Source organism: Emydura macquarii, unplaced genomic scaffold (genome assembly GCF_026122565.2).
Source record: "Emydura macquarii macquarii isolate MOO-44397 ecotype Brisbane River unplaced genomic scaffold, CSIRO-AGI_Emac_v2 contig_2897, whole genome shotgun sequence".
Classification (NCBI taxonomy): domain Eukaryota; kingdom Metazoa; phylum Chordata; order Testudines; family Chelidae; genus Emydura; species Emydura macquarii.
The window spans coordinates 49,118,481-49,145,902 of record NW_027133034.1 but is presented as its reverse complement, the minus strand read 5'-3'; the positions used below and the strand labels follow the sequence as shown (position 1 = coordinate 49,145,902).

Below are 27,422 nucleotides of genomic sequence, written 5' to 3'. Positions count from 1 at the left end.
GAATCATAGAAGATTAGGGTTGGAAGGGACCAAGCTGGACAAACCCTAACTAAATCATTCCAAACAGGGCTTTGTCAAGACAGGCCTTAAAAAACTAAGGATGGAGATTCCACCATCTCCCTAGGTAACCCATTCTACAGTGCTTCATCACCCTCCTAGTGAAAATGTTTTTCCTAATATCCAACCTAGACCTCCCCCACTGCAACTTGAGACCATTGCTTCTAGTTCTGTTATCTACCACCAATGAGAACAGCCTAGCTCCATCCTCCCTGGAACTCCCTTTCCTTTTTAACTCAGGTAGTTAAAAGCTCAAACTAAGTCAGAGGTAGTTAAACTTCTCTTTACAACTCATTTTTGCTTCTTTCACTCACTTCCAACTTCATGCTCTTTCACATATTTTTCAATGTATTGTATGGAACGGTTTCTCTAATCTCTTTGGGGAAAGACTCATTTTGTTTGGCACATTTACACTTTATACAAGGAGGGCTACATAAACAGCACTGTATAACTGAACAACAAATACATTTTCACAATGTTTTATAACCTAAAGATATTAGGATCAATTCATCCCTGGAGTAAAAGGGACACAACTACCATTAAAGGCACTGGCTTACTACCACTGAGCTGTATATGTAATCTGTTGAAAATACATTTGCATCTACATTAATATACTTACAAAAATATGTTAAAACTTCAGTTTGCAAAGTCAAGCATTCAAATATTAGAAAATGCCAGAATTTAGATTGTCCATATAACCGTAAACCATCCCCTTGTGTATATGCAGTGTGAAACAGTCTTCAATTACATGGTCCCATGCTATTTTTTCCACAGGAGCTCTGCTTCAATCAGTGCACAGGATGAAACTGGAAGAATCAGGGCTGTGTAGTGAAGGAGGCTGTTTGTAGGATCCCATCTCATTTGTCTAAAAATCTGAAGGTGCATAGTGAATGAGGCAGGCCACCATAGGAAGAGATATAAATGACCACCACACAGGAGAATTTAATCCTATCCCTGCCTCTGCTATGGACTTCCTATGTGATGGTGAGCTACCCCCTTAATCCAAATTTTGGCAGATGGCCACTAGTTTTGTATTCCTCATTTTTTGCTATCTAACTTGATACACCTGGGGCCTCATTTAAATGATGAGCATACATTTCAGTTAAGTTATTAGGAGTGGCAGAAGGTCAATTTCTCTGGCAGCAAGACAGCATGGTCTGGAGGAATGGGCATCGGGTTGGTAGTCAGGAGATCTTCAGTTTTAATCTTAGCTCTCACTGATGTATGGCCTCATTAAAAGAAACCCCAAAACCCTCCTTTGTCACTGGGCAGATGTGGAGATAAGATTAGCATTTGCAAGGCTACTTAGAAACTACCCTGATGGACACCTATGAGAAATTAATGAGAAATAATGTATTATTTGCTTTGGATGGGGTGCAGTAAATAAGGAAGTGACCACACATTGAGTGATAAGGATAAAAAATATTGAAGATCTACCTATTCACTGACTGAGATCCTGTAGAAAAAATAGTGTATAATAAAGACTATCATAATGCATACGCACAAGGGGGGCATATTAAGATCAGATGGGCAACTTAAATTCTTGCATTTTCTAACCTTTAAGTACTTGACTTTGCAATCTATAAAACACTCTTAATATAGGGGATTTTTTAAAATGTAATTTACTGGGGTTTTAAGGAAAAGGTAAACAGTAATTCTATTATTTACAATAACTAGAACAATCCCCATGTCATGGATCATGAGTAAGATTTGAATTCTAGGCCTTCAGTACTGCAGCTTAGCTTGAGCTACAGACACGATCTTGTAGCAAGGAAAAGGTGTACCCCAGGAGAAAAACTGGACTGCTAGCACCAGGTACTGGGTCCAGCATTTGGTCAGGGGAAGCCCAGCCTGGATCCCTCTTTTCCCTACTTTCAGGAGATAGTGGGCTCCACTCCTGCCCCATGTAGTGCACCTGGGGGAGAGAGGCTGAGCCACTTAGTGGGACTGAAGGGAGCATGGCTGGCTCTGTCCTCTTGCACCCCTCACTACAGCCTCTCTGACAGGAGTGAGTTGTCTGTTTCAGGATTTTCAGTGCAGTGTCTGATGCTGTGGCGGTGGCAGCAGCGGCATGGGCCCATTTTCTTTAGAATGTGCATGTTTATTATTTTGGCAAGTTGACAAAGGTTTGCTGAAAAAGCAAGCATGAGACTGGAAGTGGCAATTGTCAACAGTTTATAACTCAACTGAACCTGAATGGAATTTCATGGAACTATGAGAAGGCACTTCTCTAGCCCAAGGGCTTTCTCCCTGCCAAATTTCAAAGAACAGCTGTAAACATTGGAGAGATCAAAGCTTATCAAAAAAGGTCAGAAGAATCTTTTATATCAGAAAGCGTTAGGCATCCTAAACATAAACGGTTGCCAACAGCTCCTCGGATAATAAATTATAAATCAATGGATCACAGTATGTGTATCTAAACCAGTGGTTTCCTCCTTCATGACTCATCTCTTCCTAATCTCCCCCTTACAATGATAAGCATGAGTTCTCACATACACTGACGACATGGTATTCTTTGGGACTACTTGGGCTTCATACATCATCTTGATGTGAAATCATGGCTTCTGCCCCTCCCTTTGTTGGTCTAAGTCCACCATCTTAAATTTAGCAAAATCACAGCAGGATTGCCCAGAAGGCAAGCTAGAACACTTTCTCCCTTTGAGTGATCTGATACACTGAGGCTAAGATGCTCTGTTTCAATCTACAAGGAAGGCAATTCCATTGTGATTTTGCTAAAGTAGCCAGGAAGCACTCAGCTGGAAACAGATTGACATCTTTTTATCCTTAGTGTCAGTAGAAAACAGTGTATTTTTCTTGTGTCTCTGAACTTCCAGGAAAAGACTTTGCCTCAAGGGAAGATATTTTTAGTACACCAGCTCCAGTGTATCTGCTGCTGCACTGAGTGCAATTCCAAGAAACATAAGTTGCTACCTAGTGGGCAACAGAAGGAAAAGCATTGAAAAATATTTCCACAGAAGTTAGAGCCTAACAAATATGTTGGATTTCTTAGATCTTTCTAAATAGTGACAACAACTTGTGTGGTATCCAGGAGAGAAAAGACAACAGTGGTTTGTCAATTAGCACTTGATGCTTATAGGAAAAAAATATACAAATCTAATGGAGGAAAGACCCATTTGTATAGCACACCACAGAGGTTTTTATTGTCCGGGAGCTTTCAAAGTCCTATCAGCATATACCAAATTCAGCCCAGTTTTGAGCTTGAGAATATAGTTAAATGAAAGAAATAAAACGTTGTCAAGGATACCTTAAAAAAGGAACCAAAGCTATGCTTTAGGCCCTGATCCTGCAACTTGTATCATGCAGACAGACTCCTTGTGCCAATGATCCCTAAAGTCAATGGGGCTCCATGTAGGTGCAGGAGTTTGCATGTGCAGATCAAGTTGTAAGATAGGGAACCAAACCAGGAAGGCCTTTCTGACAAGCTGTAAGTGTAAACTTATGAACAAAAGGTTTATTTAAAATAAAATAATTGTTTAATAGACAGAAAAGTTCATTGGTAATATTATTTAAACTAAAATATATTGAGACACCACTTTGTGCGTGCTGATCTACAGTTTCATCATGTAACTGAAAAGATGTCAAACCAACTAGCAATCCACAGCTTAGTTGAAATGATTTGACGTAAAAGGAGCCAGCTCTGTTAAAAATGAAACAAAATATAAAAACAGAACAAGGAAGCTTTTCTATATGGTAACGGTTAAGTTGTCTGCATGATCTCTAACTATCCAGTGTCTGACTAGAAAGCTATGGAAGGGTTAGGATACATGTATTGAGCCAATGGGGCCTCTCTCAATGACAGAACTGTGTGTGTGCGCGCGCGCGCGCGCGCGCACGCACGCACGCACACACACACACACACACACACACACACACCCCATTTTAAATAAATTTAGATAGTTGTATAAAAACAGCCACTGAGCATGTGCGGTGATTGCTCTATATACATTTTAACACCGGTGCCATAACTTTAGAATCCTAACAACATTAACAATCCCATTAAGCTATGAAATTATAATAGTAAAACAATTTTAAGGTCTGTCTAAAAAGACTCAGTGTGATTATGATGTGAATTTATAACAGCAAAATAATGGAAATGCATGCCTATGATGGCCCAGTTATGATGCCTTTAAAATGGTTCTACCAGAGACTCTCATGACATTGAAAAATACTACATACCACTGGGGAGATAGTTATTCCATCTATGCAGGCTGTGTATATAACGGATATAAATATTATGGTCACCACTTGTACTGTAGTATTAAAATCTACAACACTAGCATTTTGCCGGGGGGAGAGGGAGGAGCACGTGATATCACTATGTTTTTGTGGATCCAGGGGCATACATGGAAAAAAATTTGGCCACTTTTGGAGGGGCACTATGTGCGCCCCGTAGCCAGAGGAACTGGCTCACCTCCTCACCCCCCATAGCCCCAGAGCCAGCTTGGCTCTGCTCCCACAGCCCCAGGTCCAGAGGAAGTCATCTCCCTCCCCGGCCCAGGGCAGGAGCAGCTCACTTTCTCCACCTCGACCCCGGAGGAGTTCTGTGCCCCTGCCGATTGGGGGGCCCATGCCCCTGCTTGACCCCTCTTGTGCAGACCCCTTTGTGGGACCTATTGCTAAGATGACCACAGTTGTCACAGTGCCTTCGGTACATATTGGGGAAGATAGGCTGCAATGGCAGGCTTAATTCTGATTTTCCTTGCTTGTGTGTGTTAATCTTTTAAAGTAGAATTATTTATTTGCTAATACCTCAACACAGAATCTCGTATTGTTACTACAAAATAAGATATAGGAACACTGATTATAATTTCCGTATTTGAGGCATGAGACTAGTATATGCTGCTCAAATAGCTAAGTGTGTTCTCTTTTCATAATTTTGTTTGCCAGCATGGTTTCGATTTACAGAATTTCTGAGGAATAAATTCACACAATTCTGAAGTGAATCTTAGTTAAGATTTGAGAGAAATCATTGTAATGTCACTGTAATCCGGTAGCCAATTTTGCATACAGAATGAGCCACACTGGGCAGAGATTAAGGTGACTGCCATATGAAGAACAGCAGGCCCCAGGCAGGAAATCCTGGGAGGAGGAAGAGAAACCTTTGCTTGTGTGAACTTTTGGATGGACTTGAAAACTTTATTTTGAATGTTTGTTAATTTAATAACGCACAACCCAGGAAGGGATGAGAACGAACAAAAAAGAGTTTGAGTTTCTTGAACAGTCCAAGAGGGGGGAATTGAGGCAGGCTGCCTGTAGCATGACCTTACGCCACGCAGGATCACACTACAACTGGCATAGTTGGCAGAATTTGCAAGAGCCATCTCCCATTAAGGAGGGAAGCGGCGACGGTGCAGCAACTGTAGGAAGCTGCTCACTTGCTGGCTGAACAGCAGCCATGGACATAGGCAGTTCTTCTGCGGGAATAGTCACAGCAGCAGAAGGCACAGAGGGCTATGCAGTGGAAGGTACAGATGGTGAGGTGAGGGGTCCAGCAGTGCTAGCAGGGAAATCACTGGCTCCTACATAAGAGGAATCTCTCTGTGTTTTTCTAGTGCGGAAGAGCAGGGCACAGAAGATTTGAGTGCTGCAGAAGGCAGTATGAGCATTGTGTGTGTGTGTGTGTGTGTGTGTGTGTGTGGGTGGGGTGTGTGTGTGTGTGTTGGTGGTGGTGTGGTGTGTGGTACAAGAAAAAACAGAAAAAACTAGACAGATTACACAAAATACCCTGCAACCATGCATGCCTACACACCTACTTTCCATGAATGGCAACTTTGAAAAATCATTGGTCTTAAGTAACTTCTAGTCATGATGTGTCTGAAAACAAATTGTGAGAATCTGCGTGGTTTTCTTTTTATAAGCCGTGCCAAATATGTTGTATCAGTTCAGCCATCTATCATAGTCATAGATGACTGTTAATTTTAATAAAAGATGAATCTTTGCACCACACAAATATCTAATGTCTTTTGTCTCCAGCAACAAAATATATGATCCTTCAACTAACATAATAGTAAAGACAGTCTTAAAGGATGCTTATTGGTGCAAATTCTGCCCTCAGTTATGCCTCTATATTCCTAAAGAAGCCAGTGGGTGTGCATGGATGTAAATAAGAGCAGAATCTCATCTGCTATTAATAACTAGAGAGCAAACTATTGGCATCAATATGTTGAGAATCCCATCTGAAATAGGTTTAATATCTTAGTAAGAGAGCTTTATCATAATTTAAATTTTGTAGGACCATCTAATTTTTACATATACCGAACATTTAGTAAATTCAGATAGTTCCAAGTAGTCAGGAACAAAAGGGACAAGAATAAAACCAGTAGCAAAACTGAGCAAAGGAGTGAACACGAGAACATTTCAACAAAACCACACACAAATAAAAAAAAAAACCCAAACAATTTTAACACTGTTGGGTCACAATCTATTTTCATTTACACCAGGATAAATCCAGAAGAGCTTCACTCAGATGACATTTTTAATTTAGTTCTTCTGGATGTCTATTGCTGTAAATGAGAGCACTACAGAACTTCTAGTGTGCTGTAGCAAGGTCCACATGGCCAGGTAGTACGTGGCAAGCTAGTGCATTGTAGATTTACAGCCCAGCTTGCCATGCACAAAGTCTTTCTGAAGACAAGCCCTTAGCTCTTGGTGTTTTCTTTTTCTGTGTAGTCTGTTCAGTCAGTATTTGTATAGCTACTTTTGTCAATTGACCATGAAAAAAAGCATTAAAACAAATTACTGTTTTCATTAAATGCATTTCAGCCATCTAATACATGTAGTGACCTGACCAGTCACATTTAATAGAGAAAAATATATTTTTATTAACAAGCATCAGTGCTGGCAAACTAATATGTAGATGACAACAAATATAATTTTTGACACAGTAGAGATAGGATATAGATTTGACTTACCTAGCCATCCTGATCCAGAATTGGGTATGCACATGTCAGTCTCAGCACTGGGCAACACAAATCCAACCACAAAAACCTCTACCCCATCAGCCATTAGTGCCATTCCAAGAACAAAGAAGAGGGCCCACTGAAAACGGCCATGTCCACACTCTTGTATAATGAGCTCATACTGCTGTGCTAGCTCCTCTTCATCAGCTTTCCTCTCTGTTTCCAATTCATGACGGTCCTTATATTCATCATGGATAGGCTGTTGTAGGGCCACTATGCCGTCCTTTCCTTGCCCTATATTTGGGATTCCCTGATATTCCCCCTCATAAATCTCATCATCTTCATCATGCCCTTCAGTTGCTTCACTAGACCCTTCATCATCATTGACTTCTCCATCATAATTTCCTCCTTTTGTATAGTAGTCATCATCATCTTCCTCATCCTTGAATCGACTGTAGGATCTCTGCGTATACCCATCCTGAGCTTTGTCTACAGTTTTATTCACCTTCTTTACAGTTTGTTTCTTCACCTCCTTAGCAATGTCCTTAGCCCCTTTCACTAATGAAGTCCTGTCTTTGAATGTTTCTTCCATTGTATATTAATGTATGATTGTCTTACTGCAAAGGGATCTATTGATGCTCTCTGGAATATCTATTCTGCGCTAGATGTCAATAGTGGAGATGCAAGAACATGTTCAGCTTCAGAAAGATACCTGCAAAATAGAAAAAGAGAATATTCTTATTTATATTTTTCCCTCCGAGATGCTCCTTCACACTGGTACAGCACCACATTAATAGTTGTTTGGGAGCTGCAGTGTCGTAGCTGCATTTCCACAACTATAGCAAAGAACTCCAAAGATGGTGTACATGCAATTTCTTTGAATGTTATTGAGAAAACGCTCAAGAAAATCCCTGTTTCCCTACATATTTGCACTATGGAAATTTATTGTCCGCTGATGTCTCACCAAACACTAGTTTTCAGTCTGAAAAAAAAAATCTCTGTACTAGTGCTTTAAAATAAACATTGCTTGTTTCCAATTTATGAAAACAATGTTAGAGATGAACATAGCACCACAATATTTTTTAAAAAGTTAATTTAGTGCTTTGAAAAGTGAATTGATAAACAGCTATGGACACAGACATCCATTTACAGACATCAGCTGTGCAAGCTTCCCCATATTAGCTCATCAGTGTGCTTCAACTTTGACCTGGAGGACACACATCTGGTGATGAAAGGGTAAGTCCAGTCTTCATAAAGATTCAAAGACTGATCCAAAGTACACAAATCAATGGAAAAACTCCCACTTACTTCAATAGGCTTTAAATCATGCCCTCAATGCTTGGTGCCACTTTTAAACTGTAATGATGTTGACATCTGAACTAAGGAAATGGACTGAGAACATCAGCTAATTTCACATAGGCCATGAAACATTTTGTGGTTAATGCCTTTAGTCACCTTGGGTGGGATTTGCAAAAGTACCTACATGATTTAGTACCACAAAGCCCATGGAAAGTCAACACTTAGGCACTTTTGAAAATCGCACTGTACCAGCTGTGATGCTGTCTGGATTAGGGGGACTATTTACATTAACAAGTTTAAAAAAACCCCAATGTTTTACTAACTGATCTTTCAAAAACAAAGTATATTCTACATTTAGGGTGGAATTCTCAAAAGTACTCAGCATTGGCTTAACTCCTACTAAAATCAATGACAGTTTTGCATTTGAGTTCCATGAGGGTAGATCTGAACCAATGCTGGATTACTTTTGAAAATCCACCCTTAACATAATGTGTTGTACTAAATATTTATCCTTAAAAGTGTAGTACAGACATCCATTTTAGATGTTGTGTGGCACAGGCAGAATTATAAAATGCATCATGAAAGCTAGAACAGAGTAATTTTAATAAAAGGAAAAACAGAAATCATAATCTGCATGTAACCTTAAAAGCAATATGGTTTAATAAAACTAAAAGACATTTCTAGGACTTTCTTCATAAATATTACAGAAAGGCACCACAGTTCTCTATTTTTCTTTGGATTCCCTCAGTCTAGATTGATCTTAGAAACTTTGAATGTTCCTCAAATCAAAGGTCACAGCATCACTCAAATGTTCTATGCAAACCAAAGCAGTTAGCAGCAGAAAAACTGAGCACTTTAAAAAAGCAGAATGCAATATTTATGATTGAAAACTAGAACCTAATTTTAGACTCATGATGTTCCTCCTAAGTAGGTCTATAGGGGCAAGGCCACTTCTGTAATGATAGTTCTTTAGCTCTGAAAGTCTCTCTCAGATGACATTATTGGCATAGTCTAAACTCAATATGGGATGAGTAGGACATCTAGTTCCACAACATATGCCTGGGTATTGCAGGCCCTATGAGCTCTGACTGAACAGCCACTTGCTCAAGAACAATTACGGAGTTTGCCACAGTTTTTCCACAGGGTTTTCTTTTGGAGTTAGTGACTACGAAAGGTTCTTATATTGTCTTAGAAAGAGGGGCCTATATGATATCTATGCAAATTGTTCTTTCTTCACTTTGCAACCAGTGAATCAAGCTTTATTTTTTCACCATATAAATAAACTAAGCCCATTTTACAGAGTGGAGGTAGCATCAATACAGAGCGAGCTAAAGTATTTTAAAGAGCATAAATCTCCAAAGGTTGAGTGTCTTGTAAAGGTAAAGTTAACTCTGAATTTTCTTGTTTTTTAAATGAGCGTTTTTCAGTAACATTTTGTGAGGATTTTTATCCTTAATTTTACTTGTACTCTCAGCCTTACCTTCATCTTAGTCAAGATTTTATCTGGGAAGTTAAGTGTACAATTCAATATTTCTTTTTATCTTGCATAGATTTAATGCCAACATGCTTTTGTAGGGCTGTGACAGTTTCTTTTATGATACAATTAAGTAATTTTACCTTCACAGGGAACTATAATGGGAGCCTTGGATGAAACACATTCTCTGGTGATAAGTAGAGTTGTATTATTTACAGGCAGATGTCCATGCAGAATAGATCCCTACTCTTTTAATTACACCAGACTAATTAGCTACTAGTAAACCATTGGAAGATCTATATAGAAGTGCTGGTGATGAGGAATGACTTCTCACGTTATGTAAAGTGGCTTAAGGGTAAATGAGAATTTGGCTCTTTGCTTTTGACTGCAACAAACTGTATTATCCAATGGGTCTGTTTACTTCCACTATATTAAACCACTACATATAAACTTCAATTAAATTCTTTAGATTACACATAGTATTTAGTGCTGTAGCCGCGTTGGTCCCAGGAAATTAGAGAGACAAAGTGGATGAGGTAATATCTTTTACTGAACCTGAAGAAGAGTTGTGTTGCTTAAAATCTTGTCTTTCGCCAACTGAAGTTGGTCCAATAAAAGATATTACCTCACCCGCCTTGTCTCACATAGAATTAAAGCACTTATAAAATATTTTTCCAGGAGCACAATGATCTCATTTAAAACAAAACCAAAAACCCTTCTTCTGTGTCCCTACAAGTGAGCTAAATCAGAGCCATCAAGAAGTGCACATACCAGAACAGAGTAATTGTACATTATTGCTGTAACCTGGATCCTTTTTCACCCCATAACATCTTCCTCAACTTCTTCAAAATTACCGATTATTAATTTCACTTATGTCATGTCTAAAATTAGGAATGACTTCATTTGCAAACTCTAATGGGGTTCCCTGCAGAGATGCACCCAGGAAGATCCACAGATCCTACAAAGACTTATGGACTTGCTTAGCTTTACACGCTCTGAGTAGACCCATTGACGTTAACAGGACTACTCATAGCATGTAAAGTGAAGCATATGCTTACATTTTTGTTGGATTGGGGCCTTAGGTTGTAAATTCTTCAGGGTAGGATCTTGGTCTTTTTACTTGTTCTGTAAATTACTCCTCATTACACATTGGGGTAGTGTACAAATAATTTTAAAAAAAATCCACTTAGACAGAAGGCTAAATTCTGCTTGAATTCTCAACCCTTCAGCCCCAGGGAATTAATTGGGCATTCACAAGTGCAAGAAAAGGACTGAGGGTTTAGTCCAAAATTTTCTTGATTCTGCAGTTCTGTTAGGAAGGGAAGGAGTAGAAATGCAGACAGAAAAGCAGACATTTTCCACTGATTGAGTGGTGAGGTATTCCATCCAGACAGATGTCAATGAAGGAAGCTTCTTTTATTTATAGTCAAGCTTGACGCTGCTTCCAAACTTACATCCACTGCAATGAATTGACAGTAAAAAGGGTGACTTCACTCTGTAAAATTACATTTTAGTCAGACAATGCAAGATGCAAAGCTACTGTGATTTTAAACTCTACTGAAACTTGGTATAGTAGAAATCACTTAGGGAAAACACTGATTTTTTTGTTACAAAATGTACAAAAAAAAATCAAATGTTACCTTTAAACACTTTACATTTTCTCTCATTGCTTCTCCTATTAGGCTAGTAGAACATTCCATTTATTTGATGTCATTCTTGTTACAACCGATCATTTTTTTATTTTGTAATAAGTGATTTCAACCTGATAAAAACTACTGTATTACAGGATCTCCAGACATGTCTGACTCTTATTCCATACAACTAATTCTTTTTCAAAGAAAGATTTTTTCCTCCTTTTTTAAAAATTTCTCTTTCTGTTTTAAATTGACCTCTCATAGTAAATGTACATTTTAACAGACATTCTAATTTTGTGTCAGTTTCTGGTTCTCTCTTCCTTCATTTTTTATTACTAATGACATACACCTGAAGACAGGATCTTTGTTTCTTTTGAGTTTTTCCACACCTGCTGTTTGTTGCCCATCTGAAGACATAATCCTCTGTTAAACCAAAATCACTTCTAGTTATAGTAACCAACTGTGATGTCACAGAGGATTTTAACTCCAGGTGAGGAAGAAGCAGGAGGAGGAGTATGTGAACTCAGAGAGGAAAGATACTGTTTTCTTGCAAGTTGTCTCAGATGTAAAAAATGACTAAGGAAAAATAGAAGTTATATACTATCCCATTAGGTCAGAATAGAATGCTTTTCAAAATTTTACCCAAGTTTAGATGTGACAATTCACATGAGATAAAGGCCTCTATCCAGAAAATCACGTTACTTTAAGCAATTGAGTAGTTGCTCTATGCTTAAAGTTATACATGTGCTTGTGTGTGTTGCTGCAATAGGGTCTTATATAGCACAAATCTTGACTACTGAACTGCGTGCTAGAGAATGAGGGGAAATCCTTGCAGCAGAAAGAGTCCCTAAAACCATTACATGCCACCTCCCCCTAGGGAGGGAGAAAAGAGGAGTTGTAGAACAGTGAATCCTCCAATCTCATACCCAGCCCACCTTTATCCACTAATGAGGGGAAAAAGGAGGGCCTGCAGAGCTGAGCTGTGGAGGAAGAATAAAAGCCATGCCCATATCCACTGGAATGCTACACTCCCCTGCCCAGAGGAACTATTAAAGGAACCACCTCTGTGACTGCAGAGGCGGTATTTGCTTCATAAGGCAGGTAAATCCAATTAAAGGATAAATACATGAATTTAAGGAAGAGGTGGTGCTAGTGTTTCTAAGTCACCAAACCTCATGTCCAAAAGTGAGATCTCAACAGTATTCTACTTAGTTGGAAATCAAAGATAAACATTTCATGGGTAAGCATAATTTATATTATTTGCTTTGTACAATAATGATTGCTGAGAAAATTATAGCTTTTCCTTTCAGGGAAACCACTGGAACTCAGAAACAGAAAAGGATTTCAAATCTATCTGAATTCAGATTGAAGGGTATTTAAAAAGGCCTTCGTTGGGGTTTTATAACATCAGATTGAAACAGAATACGCATTCCAAATTAAGAGAATTAATTTTCCTCTTGTAAAATTGGATGAAAAAAAATCAGTATGTTTGGAGCTACATGTTTTTTAAAAATTGGGATTTAAAAAAAAAAAAAAATTACTTCAATATCCAGTAATTCAAATGGTTTGGGTAGGTGGATAGTCTACAACCCAGATTACTCTTGACATTTTAAACAATAAAGCAGCCACTACACTGAATTTATCAAATGAAATACAGTACTGCACATACAAGTCACAGTTCACTTACTTTTGATTATTCGGTATCTTTGCACATAATTGGATCTGTATACTCTACACCAGTACATATCATAATTATGTCTTAATAAAAATTCACATACTCTGTCTCCTCACAATTACATGCCATAGCAAGGTAACAGCAGATGAAATTACAGTAATTATATTAAAAATAATCCAAAATACATTATTTTTAAAAACAAGGATGTAAACAATGAAAATCATATTGTGACAGCATGGTATGCAATAGCAGTCTAGGGAGAGGGAAGCTAAGGTAATATGTTGCCTTATTAGGTTTTGTACTTGCTTGTAATGAATACATTCATCTATATTACATAGTTGCAAGAAAAGGAATATCTGAGCATTTGGTTATTCTTTTGAAATCTTATAGACTTGTATCCAAAATTCAATGGTATAAAACCTAGATCTATCAATCAATGACCCAAACTTCCCCACCAACATCAAGGAATATGGATGATTTAGGGTTCTTCTTTGGACCAATATCTATTATAAAGAAAGGCCACTGTGTCTTCCAGTTACTTTTAACTAGATGTAAACTTTCAGTATTCCCAGCAATATAATTACTGTATAGTGGTAACCCTTAAACTGCCCAAATTCCTTAGATAACTAAACAACATTACTTCTCTCTCCCCTATAGTAAGAATAGGGAACATTACAAGGTAAATACATCTTGTAAGTTAAGGTTATATGGCTATATTTTAAGAGCTACCACTGTATGGGGCATTGTGCAATAGACTTACATTTTACTGAAATCAAGACTCTTTTCTAAGAAAGAATGACTGACTATAGAAATAGGCCATGTTCACTATTAAATACCCAGTACACCTTTTATAAAGTAGATTGTAAGAATACAGAAGATGTAATTTCTTTTGTGTATTTTATTTACTGTTCAGTGTTATTTAAATCTCTGATATGAATCACAGTGGAGCCCAATCTCCATCATTTCCAAATTTGCCCCATTGTAATTAAGCATTGGTAGTTTATTCCAGAATGATCCATTTAATTGCTTTTGTAGGCTTTATCCTCAGTGTTATTACAAACAGATTTTGTTGAACAAAACGAGTTACTTGTTTGTGGTTTTTTTGTTTTGTTTTACATGGATGTGTGTGCATTCAAGAACCATTCAAGAACATTTTTGGTGCTCATTAAATGAGGTGACTGACACTAGAACAAAATAAATTTCAGGCAGGCCTTGCGTGAGCTTCCCCTACACAGTTCTGCCAATCCACTTCAATCCTGAGCTACGACACTATTCCTCTTCTAGGCCTCTTGAGTGGGCACTTAGAGGCGCTCTCCTGAGTGAAGAATACTAAATTGCATCGAATGGTGCAGTGGTTTTGTGATGTGGACAAAAATCCTGCAAGGAATAATTTAAGCCTAACCTGAATGCGAAAACCAAGTGAAAAACTATTAAACTAATTTACTTACCAGCCAGTTCGCCTCATTATAAAGGAAAAGGTTACATGAATGTAAGCAGTGTTGACATCATTTTCCAAAGTATTTTGCTTTAAATTCCTTTTTTCCCCATACTTTTAAAATGGTTATCAATATGCGAAAAGCCCGTTTCCCCTTGGAACAAGAACTATGCTCCAGCCTCATCCTTTCCTCTCTTTAAAATTCACTTTGTGTCCATCAGAGGTATCCAGATACAATATGTACTGTCATTTTCAGCTGTCAGCATCAAAGTGAAAACAACTGTACTGCATTTAAATACAGAACAGAGGAACTGGCACAAAGCAATGGGAAAACTCTGTTCTGATCACTTAAACTCTGTCAGTCAATAAAAAGTCCTGTCAGCACACACAATGTTTTCCCTACCTGCCCTGATTCTGTTCCTTGTCTCCTGCAAAGCTGGAGAGTCTCCTGTGAGACCCATATGTTGGCACAGCCAGGTCACCTGGCAGGAGTTGATGTGAAGTGCTCAGTAAGGGGAGAAGAAAGTGAAGGATATGGTCCAGAAATAAGGAAAGAAAAGCTTGGATGAGATAACAGGAAAAACAACCTTAAGCACTGTAATAACTGGACATTGAAGTAGAGTCCTAAGAGCAGTGGCCAAGGCACCCTACCCTGAGGCATCAAATAGCAAAAATCATTAAATAAGACCTTGGAAATTATACAGAGAGTAAGTCCTGCAAAATCCAGCAGAATCAGATTGGATGACTTGAGTGGTCTTTTCTTACTTAAGAATCACAGATTTTTCAAAAGTATTATGGAGATGGGGGCCATATATGTACCTAGACAGGCAAATGCCACAGCACGTCAGATGAGGGAACGGAAATCAGCAAACGTGTTAAGGTTAGAGAGGGCCTTGCAGAGCAGGTGGTGAGACACCTTGGAATTAACTATTTTTACTTTCTTTTTGAAGTGAAATAGTGAAGGCTTTCTATATTTCAGAAGACATATAGGTGCTTAGCTCCTGCTGGAACAATACACTCTGTGGAAAAGAGTGAGAGAGCATGCACGCACATTATCCCTTTTCTGGCAGCATACATCATCTTTGTGATCAGAAAGAGAACGACAACCCCAACACTGTTCTCATTCCTAAACTAATATAGTCTAACCAACAGCAAGGAGAATGCAAGAGCTGGCAATGTCCTTATCCTCTTGGGGAATCAGCTACTTGCTGCCAATACACCTTGATAAGAGAGCAGGAGTTCTGGCATAATGTTAAGTAGAAATGCTGGAAGCAGCTATAGGACATCTAGTTGCTGGAAAGATAGTTTTAACTCACTGGTATTTTTAACCACCAGCTTTCCAGGCTCTGTGCGAGTCTGTGCCACCCATCCAGAGCCTTCCTCTTTTTTGCTCTTTTATTTTACTTTGTAACGTGCTATATTGTTTGAGACATGCTATAAAGAGGTTCCAATTTCACTCTCTCCGTTTTCAAAAACTTCATTTTGCATTTTTAGTGCTGCTGAAGCAGCAATACTAGCTGCCTTTAGTTATATCTCTGTGTACCACAAGCTTGACATAAGGGATGATGCTAACTCTGAGTATCCACATTAACCCTTTCTTCCTTGAAGGAAGTTACAGTTCTTGTTGCCTTTGCTGGACAACAAAACAGAGCTTTTACTAGGCGCTCAGCAGTGCTATTGACATCTATGGCTTAAAGCCTGCTTCCTCACTGGTATTCATCCAGTATCCCATGCAAAGACTCTTTCACAAATTAATAGATCAATAAAAAGAAGAACACTACTAACATAGGTTAGGGTCTATTACAGGAGTGAGTGGGTGAGGTTCTGTGGCCTGAGTTGTGCAGGAGGTTAGACAAGATAATCTTATAGGTCCCTTCTGACCTTAAAGTCTAGGAGTCTATGAATCATTCCAAGCCCCCCTGGTGAGAGTGTCTCACTGGCAGGAGGGGAGGAGGAACCCAAGCCTACTCCATTGGAGAGGAGAAGTCACATGACATGTCATAGGAAGAAAGGAGCAGTGTACACATCCATGAGTCTGCACAAGAGAGAGATGAAATAAATGTTTCAGAAGAAACAGGTAATGAATAAAAGCAGCTCCTGACCTTTGAAGGGGAAGAAGCCACCAGTACAAGAAAGGAAGGAGCATCGGAGCTTGATGGCATAAGCCAGTTCATGTGTAGCTTGTTTCTTTAACTGGTACAAAGCAGTTAGTGGAGCTCTGCAGGCCGTGCACACATTGTATTTCACTCTGCTCATGTTCAAATAGTTTTATGTATTTTTTTATTTTTAACATCTTTGAATTGTTGACCTAAAAATGGAGCTGTAAACTGTGTAAAGATGTATTCCCACCAACTTAAAATTAAAATTGACATTTAAGTAGATAACATTTAAAATTGATGCATGTTAACAGAACTCCTTTAAGAACATGCTGTCTTATTTAGCTACAGCTGAAATTAGATTTTTGAGCTGGTAACAAGCAGCATTGCTAGATTTATTTTCCTGACCAACAGCAGAGACTATGCCCTCCTCTTCCAGTCAGTATCATGCTGTCTTGTGATGGGATACAGCAAGACTCATGTCTGGCCATGTTTGTTGCTGCCAGATGCACAACTCACTTTACCACCCTCTCCTCCTCAAGAGAATTTTCTTCACTATGAATCTACAATGGCCATATAAGGAGGAGTCACATGCATTTAACTCTGCATAGTTCAGCCAGAGGCAAGCAGCATATCTACAGGGAGAAAGTGTCATTTACAACCGATTATTCAGAAGGGATTAAAGAATGAACAGGTTCCTACGCAGCTGAGTATGCATAGGGTTGAGCTCATGGAGCAATGAAAGTATCTCAGATTTTGAATATTGAGAAAATTGGCTGAAATGCTGTCAGAAGGAGAAAAGAAAATACCTAATTTCAAACAGCTGCAGAGCAGAAATGCTATTAGTCTGATGCTAAAATGGCAATTTAGTATGGTGTTATTCACAAACTGCCCATGAGTTGCACTATTACCCATATTTTACTAATACAGAAACAGAGGCTCAGAAACACTGAGGCTGCTATTTTCAAAATGGGTACCTTAAGATACTGATTTTCAGAGATGCTGAACACCCCCAGCTCAAACTGAAGTCAGTAGGGAGTGATAGATGTTCAGCATCTCTGGAAATCAGATCATTTATTTAAATGCTTAAATATATGTTTAAGTTTCGAATTATAAGCATCCAACTTTGGAAAATTTTGGCTTACAGGACTTGCCTGGGAGCCTTTTCTGATCTATTAGACCGGGCGTGTACGGAGAGTTAGGAGGCCTACATTCTAATCCTGGATCTGACACTGATCTACAGAAGTCACTCTCTCCATGCCTCAGTTCTCCCATTGTAAATTAGGAACAATATTTACCTACAACAGTCACCATTAGAAAACACTGTGGCTTCTCAGATAGCACCAATGGTGAATGTTGTCTTTTTAACGGACACCACTCTATCCTAAAAGGTTGTCAATTATGCACAATATTATTAGCAGAAAAGTGCAAAGCATCAAGGACATACACCAAAGACATACAGTTGGGGAATCCTGCACTCTTGAGCACTGTACTAAATCCTTTAACATTTAAACCATGCTGTCTCTTTTTTCCACCTCTTCAAATGGCCAGTTACTGAAACATTATTGCAAAACGTGATTGTTTTACAAATGCAAAAATTAGCAGATTTAATTAAAGGGAAAAAAAACCCCAACCCTTTTCTTACAATGAATATGGCATCCAGTGCTACTTAATGCACAGTTAAAAGAGCAGATCAGTCCACTCCATATCTTTTTTTCCTCAATATTATGGGTGGGGGGAAAGATAAGAAATCAATTTTAGCTAGATTTTTGTTCTGGTTCCTTAACTATTTAGGACAAAGGAAAATTATCAAAATATGGGAAATCTCAGTGATGTCATTTTATGAGTAATTACTTTTTATGAAAGAAAAATGTCAGCATAAACACAAAAGTGTGAATATGACAGTGTATAAATCTCCAAACCCCTTATGCAAATTAATCAATCCTTCTTTTACCCTTGTGAGGTAGATAAGTATTCTCCCACTTGTCCAAGGTCACTCAGAGTGCAACAAAGCTGAGGCTAAAATGGCCGTCAGTACTTCTGTCCAGTTTGGAGATCATTCTCACCCTATGTGTAGCTCTGTACATTTACGATCAGTGGCAGAAAACAAAACAAAAAAAGAGCACACCAGTATGCCAGGTTACCCACTAAAAAAAAAAATCACACATTCATGGTCCATTAGAAATGTTGTGACAATAAAGGAGTTGATAACAGGTGTTCTTGCACACAGGTGATTGTAAGACGTCAAGACATGGAGATTCACTGATATGGGAAGGGAGCTATAACCATGTGACAAAAAGGACAGATTAGAAGTGCCTTAGCAATATTTATCCTCAATATTTTCTGAACACATGCGAAAAATGACTAAACTACATACGGTTAACCTTTTCCCAGAACTGTTGCTTCTGCCTATTTAATGATAATGGACAGTTTGAAGGCTCTGTGTAATTTTATTGAAATGTAAATGTATGAATCCTTTTACCTTATGAAATAATTATAGTCGGTGACCTACCTTAGAACAACTCAGTATTCCATGTAGAATTCTCTTGCCATTTAAAAAACAAAACAAACAAAAAAAAGCCATAGCATGCTGCACAACATTGCCTTAAAAGATTGGAGCAGATTTTTCATGTTTACATTATAAACGAGGGAGATGGTTTTGTTTGTTTGCTTCTTAAAGAGCAGGTACATCTGAGATGGACAGGAGGGGACTAATGAATTTATTTTATTTTAAACACCAACCTAAGAAGCTAAATTCTCCTCAAGCATCTGTGTAACAAACACAAACAAGACAGCTTCATCCCTGTTACGAACAAATTAAATTGGATTTTTATCCACCTCAGTTTTCTTCTGCTTTCTTAATTGCCAAATATAGGGAGCCCTATAAATGATTCAGTTTGAAATTCTGTATCAAGTATATGCCAGATGATATCTTTTCCATTTCATCCTGTTTCCTGCAGAGCTTTCCTACTACTGTATTCTCAGCATTCTAGCCAGCTACTGTATCATGATGCACAGCAAGTTGCAGTAACAAATTTGCTATCCAGACATCAAAAATATTATAAAAATCACACTAAAATACCCCAACTGTGCAAAAAAAAAAAAAAAAAAAAACCAATATCCTGGATACAAAATGCTAATTAAATAGTTCATGAGACAAAAAACCACAGTGAAAGACAGAAGATAACAAAACTATGTGATTTGTATATTTAGAAATGTACTTTCAAAAGGGAATGCATTTTGTCATCTTCAGATTTCATTCCAATGCCTGTGTGTTTTCTGCACTGTGTGTTTTCAGGAAAGTGCATGGTAAATATAAACATTAGAAAATATTTATAAAAGATCGAAAATTACATATCTACAACCAAATGTAGATATTTAATATACACTCCTAAACCAGGAAGAAAATATGTTGTTATTCAGGAAGTTATTAGTGTTAACTTGTGATGTAATGTATCCTATTAAACTGCATACCATCCCTCCTTGGAAATGTCCAGGAATGTAACAGATAAAAAGGGAAACAAAGAAGAATGCATGCTAATAAATCACCACAAGACAGGTGATTAAATATAATTTTTTGTAATTAAATAAATTACAGGCAACTGATCTTGGTACTATCCAGCAAGTAATGTCTTTCTTCTTCAAAATTAATAATTTCTGGAGGCAAATATATACAGAAGGGGTGGAGAAGGTAAAGGGAAACTGTAGACTTTTTCCCCAAATTTTGAAACTGAGAGCTGGGTTATTTCTTACTAAGATGCATCAAACTGTCCTGCAGTGACCCAAAAGCACGAGTACAAACCAGGATAAAACCCCCACAACTGGCTGTGAGTTCTATACTTAGAGTTCACCAACCAACCAAGTGTAAACTACTCAAGCATTTAACAGCCTTAAGATGGAGACACAGACAGTCCCCTGGGGTACTCGGATCTGTCTTGCCACCCATGGAAGCCTACCTTTGTTGGTTTACTCCCAGTCCCAAAGGACCAGTCATTTACCCCAGATTAATTACACCTTAGATCTCACATCAGAGACAACACTTGTAGCCAATCCTATAATAACCTATCTAAAGATTTATTATACAGGAGAAGGAAATGAGAGTTATTCACAAGGAAAAAAACAGACACACACACACACACACACACACACGTACGTTCAAAAAGGAATAGATGTTTCTATGGTAAGAAAGCTCTATACGTCCTTTAGGGCTAACCCAGCTAAGCAGTGGGGATCTTTTGCTTATGCCTAGCAGGTCTTGCCCCCCAGAGTGCAAGCAGCATAAAGATCCAGTTCCTCCTTGTTAGGTTTTATTTCCTTCTCCACTTCTGCTTCCAGTTGCAAACTCAGCTGATGGGAGGAATTCACTTGTAAATCTCATCTTCATGGGGGCGTGGAGAACAGCAAACAAAATCTTTGGTCCCCTTTAATGTTCCATTCTAATCCATCTGGCATCACGGGGCCTTTCTGATTGGCAGGGCCAGCCCTAGACCAAATGACACCTTAGATAAGGAGAGTCTTTGGCACCTCTCCCCCTCCATTTGTTAAACTTTTGAATACCTCATTTTTATTGCATTTGTAACCCATTTCACGACTGACGCACGATTTTCATGAATGATTTCTCTCTCACATGAGACAAATTTGCACACTAGGATCTGTAAATCTGTATTTATTCATGCCATATATAAGCAAATAAAAATTAGTTTCCTCTAAGCGTATAGACTTCTTAATTTAAAGAATAACTGAAATGTACTAATATCAAGAAATTGAACTGTGCACTAACATTAGGTGGACCTATATTAAATAATGTTACGGCAGGTGACAGTCTTAGAATGTTAACCCTAGTCCTTTAGTTCTAAAGGTCACTTTCCTTGCCTTTGCCCTCACGAGGGTTTTATTTTCCCTTTGGTCTCTAACAAAAACAGCACCCCGAGCCCGGCGCCCCCTCAAGCCTGGAACGCCAGGCTGCTGCCTGAGTCACCTACCCCTAAATCCAGTCCTGTTGGTCAGGCAGGACATAATTTCTTCTGCTGAAAACCAATATTTCACACTAAGTATTTCTCTCCCTGTCTGATGATTTACAGTTACAAGGCTTACAGGGCAAATGGTCAAATATTACCTAACAATATGGGATAGAGAGGTCATGAATGAAATTGATGCATGCAGCAACTCACCAGCATTCAATAAAGTCTAAACACATGCTTATAATTGTAACACCTATTTTTACAATACTAGCACACAGGTGAGCCAGACTGGCTCCAGCTATGTATCTGTCAGTGTTCAGTGAAGACCTGGGGATATTACCATGAGTTGGCACCTGGTAGGCCAGCTTCACATCCAATGCAAAAATGGTGTAGGAAGGGGTGTCACCAACACTCACAAATATGCCTCAGGGTCCCCCTGTTCTTGACAAGGCATCTACCACTACATGTTATTTTTCCTTGATACGGATTATTTCCATGTCAGACTCCTGTAGGGCTAGGCTCCAGTGTAACAGTCTGTAATTGGTCCCTTTGGCTTGGTGCAACCATATTAGCAGCAATGATCGGTTAGAACCTTACATTTTTTATTATACAGCAAGGCTCAAGCTGTTTAACAGCCCAGACTATGGCATAACATTGATAACAGCATAATTCTGTCCAAGGATAAGGGGAGCGTGTCAGTTTTTTTTAACTCAAGAAGGCAATGGGTTGCCTCTTGTCCCCCACCCCATCCTTCATTAGCACTGCACCTCAACCAGCATTAGAAGCACCAGTGCTCAGCACAAAATGTTTGCTGAAATCAGGGCTGACTAAAACTGGCTCGTAAGACACAGCCTCATGTCTTTGAAGCCTTTTTCACAGACCTCAGTCCACACCGTGCAGTCTGGTTTCCCCTTTGACTATTATAGGGGCCACAATGCCACTTAACCTCCAGTAATAACTGGCCAGACCAATAAAGGATTGGACCTGCTTCTTGGTTTATGGGGCAGGCCAATTCTGAATGGCTTCTACTTTTTAAAGGGTCAGGGTGAACAAATCCACTGCCCACCCTGCGTTCTAAATAATGTACCTCTATAACCCCCCACCTTGCATGTGGGCATCATAACAGTCTTCTGTCTTCTCTTAGCCTCTGCAATACAGTTCCCACATGGTTCGTGTTGTCTTGCCAGGAGTCACTAAAAACAGCCAAGTCGTCTACATAGGTCATGGCAAAGGTCTGTAAACCCTGCAGCACATCATTGACAAGTCTCTGAAAGATAGCCCCTGCACTAATTAATCCAAAAGGCATAACCTTAAACTCATATAGGTCAGACTTGACTGTAAAAGCTTGATTTTTCCTGGGTATCACCATCTAAGGAAATTTGCAGATACCCACAAATCAAATCCAGAATACTTATGAATTTTGTACCCCCCCAATTGATCCAGTAGGTCCTCTACCCACAGTGTGGGGTAAATGATCAGGTTGGGTGAGGATGTTTACTTTCCTAAAATCCACAGACAATCATAGAATCGTAGGCCTGGGAGGGACCTCAAGAGATCATCAAGTCCAGTCCCCTATATTTATGGCAGGACTAAGCATTATCTAGACCATCCATGACAGGTGTTTGTCTAACCTGCTCTTTAAAATCTCCAATGATGGAGATTCTACAACCTCCCTAGGCAATTTATTCCAGTGCTTAACTACCTTGACAGTTAGGAAGTTTTTCCTAATATCCAGACTAAACGGCTCTTGCTGCAATTTAAGGCCATTGATTCTTGTCCTAAATCTCATGATTTTATCCCTGTTAGATGCCATCACAAAAGAGGATGGCCAGTGCCTTTTTTATTTAGAAATCACCCCTATATCTAGCGTGTTTTCCACTTCCTCCTGAATCTGTCTTTGCATTTCACCTTTAGTACAATATGCTGTGCTAGGAGCAGGGCAGGACCCTGTAGTTTCAATGGAATACACTATTTTGTTAGTTTAACCTGGCCGGTTGGAACATACCTACCTGTGGTATTTGAAGAGGGCCAATATGTCTTGCTTTTGGGTTGGGTTCAAACCTTCCCAAATCTCAATGCTCTCCAGTCTCTCCTCTCCCTTACTGTCCATGACCAAATCAATCAAGGGGTAGTAAACGTTCCCACATAAAAACAACAAATCACACTCACCCCAATCTCTCTTTCGTGGGCAAGCTTTCAATCTATTGACATGTACTATTTGCACAGCTACCCTGCCATGGGTTTTCTTTACATAAGTGACTTCATTCATGCTCTTCATCACCTCGAAAGGTCCCTCCCAATAATCCTGTATCTTGTTCTTCCTCACTAAAATCAACACTAACACCAAGTCACCTATATCAAAAGATCTTTCTCCAGAATGCTTGTTAAATTAAGCTTCGAGATGCCTGACTCCTTTCAAGATTGTGATGCACTAAATTCATCATAACGTCTAAAGTCTCTTTAAAACAAGTGATCATACGCATGGAGAGGTTGTCCTGACTCTTCTATACTAAACCCACAAGAGCCTCGGATTAAATCTAGGGGTCCCTTCACTTGTCTCCCTTAAAGGAGATCAAAGGGGGCAAACCCCTAGATTCTTGGCATATGCACCTGTATGCGACTAACAAATAAGGGAGCAACAAATCCCAGTCAGTCATTCTCTCACCAAGTAACATACATTCTCAGCATGGACTTCAGTGTCCCATTGAATCTTTCTACCAGTTGGTTGGTTTCTGGATGATACGGGGCAGCCTTTATATGCCACACTCCACACAACTCCCATAACTTCCTAAAAACTGCAGACGTGAAATTTGCACCAGGGTCTGACACGATTTCCCTGGGAAAAACCTACTCTGCTAAAAATAGTAATTAGGGCAGTAGCCACAGTTTCAGCTTGTATATTAGAGCGAGCTGTGGCTTCAGGGTACCTGGTGGCAGAATCCACCACAACCAGCATATATTTCCTTCCATTTCTGGAAGGTCTGTGTAGGAGTCCCACAATAACTGCAGACACTGTCAAACACCTTCTTAATGATGGGCAACAGCTGCAAAGGTGCCTGCAGGGTCCCTTTAATATCTTACACTTCTGACATAATACACAACACTGTGGGTATGTCTATACTGATGGCGGCAAAGATCAGGAAGTCGACTGAGTAAAACCACCCCCTCAAGTGGCGTAGCACAGTGCAGTGAAGACGGCGCGCAGAAGGGAAGCACAGCAGTTGACGGGAGTTACACAAGCTACTCTGTGTAGTTTGCATAACTCTCGTCGACTGCCGCCAAATTTCCAGGTAAGCGTAGACCAGGGCAAAGTAATTTTTTTTTAATGTCTCAAACATGTGAGGCAAATAGAAATTCTGTCAGACTTCTACAGGTTCTCTCCACTCCTAAGATCCAGCAAACAGGCAATCATGAGCTACCTGCAGCAACTCTGTCCTATTAGTCCTTGCCCCCCCCCCCAAGTCAAGCAGCATAAAAACCCCTAACAAGGATGACCTGGATCTTTATTTCCCACTTCCTTTCTGCTTTGAGCTGCAAATGCAGCTGATGGGAGGGAATTCACTTGTAAGTCTTATCTTCCTATGGGGATGCCCATTCTAGTTCTTCTGGCATCGAGGAGTCTTCCTCGTTGGGCGGGACACAACCCCTTCTGTTGGAGACCAGCATTTTACACTAGTTAATATTTCTCTCCTGTCTGGTGATTTGTACAGTTACAAAGGCTTACAGTGCAAATGCTCAAATTACCTAATAACAGGGGATACAGAGATAATGAGTGAGATTAATGCATGCAGCAACTCACGAGCATTCAATAAAGTCTAAACACTAAAACACATTCTCATGATTCTAATACCTATTGTAACAATACCAACACAGGGCTGAGCCAGATTGGTTCCAGCTATGTATTTGTCAGTGTTCAGTGGAGACACAGGAATCTTGCCAAGAGTTGGCATCTAGTTTGCCAGGGTCACAACATTAATACAAAACATCTTGATGCAAACAAAGCACTTTAAAAGTAATAAAGTAATCAAGATGTTTTGTATTAAAGTAATAGGGTGAAGGTAAAAGCCCATGAAAACAAGGAAAGTCTGTATTAATGGTGCTGACCACTATAACTCACCCCTTTATCCTAGAAACTGCAGCTCACATGGTACTCAATATCATCCAATGTCTTGCCCTATTAGAGGGCTACTTCATGTGCTTTTTTGAGAAATCTGTTTGAACACTATTTCTTTGGAAATTTCATTTAAGAACGAAACTAACAATTTTAAAATGGAAATATTACCATGGAGTTTGATTCCTTGAATATCTACTCTTAGCCTTATAGGATATCAAACTATAAATATTTTAAACCATCCAAAACTCCAGTTATTGAAAATCCAGATCCACCTCTTTGATAATTGTGCTGACTGGTGGCTATAATACAGCTATTATTTACAGTCTCTTCAATTTGTACCAGAAAACTACTTTTAAAAAATGTTGTACGTCTGTTTTCTAGTCTAAGAGCTGGTCTACATTGGCGGTGGCGGTCGACAGGAGATATGCAAGCTATGTAACATAGCTTGCATATCTCCCGTCAACATACTTTCGTTCACAGTGCTGCATTGACATGACACACCTTCCCGTTGTTGCACCCTTGCTCCTTTCAGAGAGGTAGATTAATTCAGTTGATTGAAGAGCACTCTCTGATCAACTGAGCGGTCTACACAGACCCACTCAATCGATGCTGCTGCATTGATGCCTGCCACTGCAAATACATGACTTGGGACCCCTAGATAAAGACCCTTCTAAGTAAATTCTTACAAACAGATAAATCCAATCTTTTAGCCATGTTATAAATGTGTTATTCACTGCAGATCTGTTTAATAGGACCCCAAACAAATTAAACAGAACTGAATTACACAGCAAGTTGCAGTGTAGAAAGCTATCACGCTCTGGGGTGCAATCCAGACCAGTGATGAGCTGTGTCACCTCTTATCCTGTAACCCCAACTGGCTCACAGTGGTTTGCCATTAAAGCACTCTGTTTGGGGCTTCCACAGTCAGGAACAAACATGCACTTTGGGCAGTCCTGGTCCAATGCTCTAGTTCCTGGAGCTTGCCAGTAATACCACTGACTTCCACTGGCCTCCATTAGCCTTGGTTAACAACTGCTAAGATGACTCCACATTCTCTCCAACCCCAAGCTTTCCAAAAAACGTGTGTTCTGAAATGCCCAGACCTGTCCTGAAATAATTCAAGGAACATTAACTCCTTTAAGGAGCAACAAACCTTAATATTCAACAGTTTGTTACTTTAACTGGAGTCCCCAGACAGTTCAAATCCAACACTGGATTGATTTAGATTAAAAATAAAACATTTATTTAAAACTACAAAAAGATGGGTTTTAAGTGAGTACAAGTATAAGAATTAAAGTCAGAAATAGTTGAGAGAAATAAGGATAAAATACTTTCTAGTAACTAATACTTAAGAAGCTAGACTTAGTTCAAGGTAAAATCCTCACCACGTTTCCATCAAGATGGCTGACCAAACTGCTGGGTCAAGATTTATCCCCCAAAATCAATCACCTTTGTCTTCTTAGGTGAAAAAATCAACAACATAGGGTTTCTTAGCTTCTCTCTTTTGTAGTCCAATGAATCTTTGAAATGGATTCATCTGAAGAACCGTCCCAGATCAAAGCCTATTTCCAGCTGTGAGATAGGCAACATGGAGTCTGTCTTGAAGGAAGTGTCCTGCTGCTTCCTTCCCTGCCAGAATGGTCTCTGCTAAAATGCAAATTTTTCAGTTCCTGCCCCTTCCAGTGCAACTGAATGAACATTTGACATGCGATTGTCAATCTCCTCCCCCGCCCTGATAGTGGGAGGTTTGCCTCCAA

At 39.2% G+C, this 27,422-nt stretch overlaps 1 protein-coding gene across 1 annotated transcript in view; it reads right to left on the bottom strand.

Moving 5' to 3' along the window:
- SV2C (synaptic vesicle glycoprotein 2C) overlaps positions 1–27,422 on the bottom strand; it is a 214,589-nt gene that overhangs the window by 140,600 nt on the left and 46,567 nt on the right. Inside the window, exon 3 of the mRNA XM_067568724.1 lies at positions 6,990–7,689. Within this exon, the coding sequence (XP_067424825.1) occupies positions 6,990–7,569 (580 nt within the window). The 5' untranslated portion in view covers positions 7,570–7,689. The remainder of the gene's footprint in view (positions 1–6,989; positions 7,690–27,422) is intronic.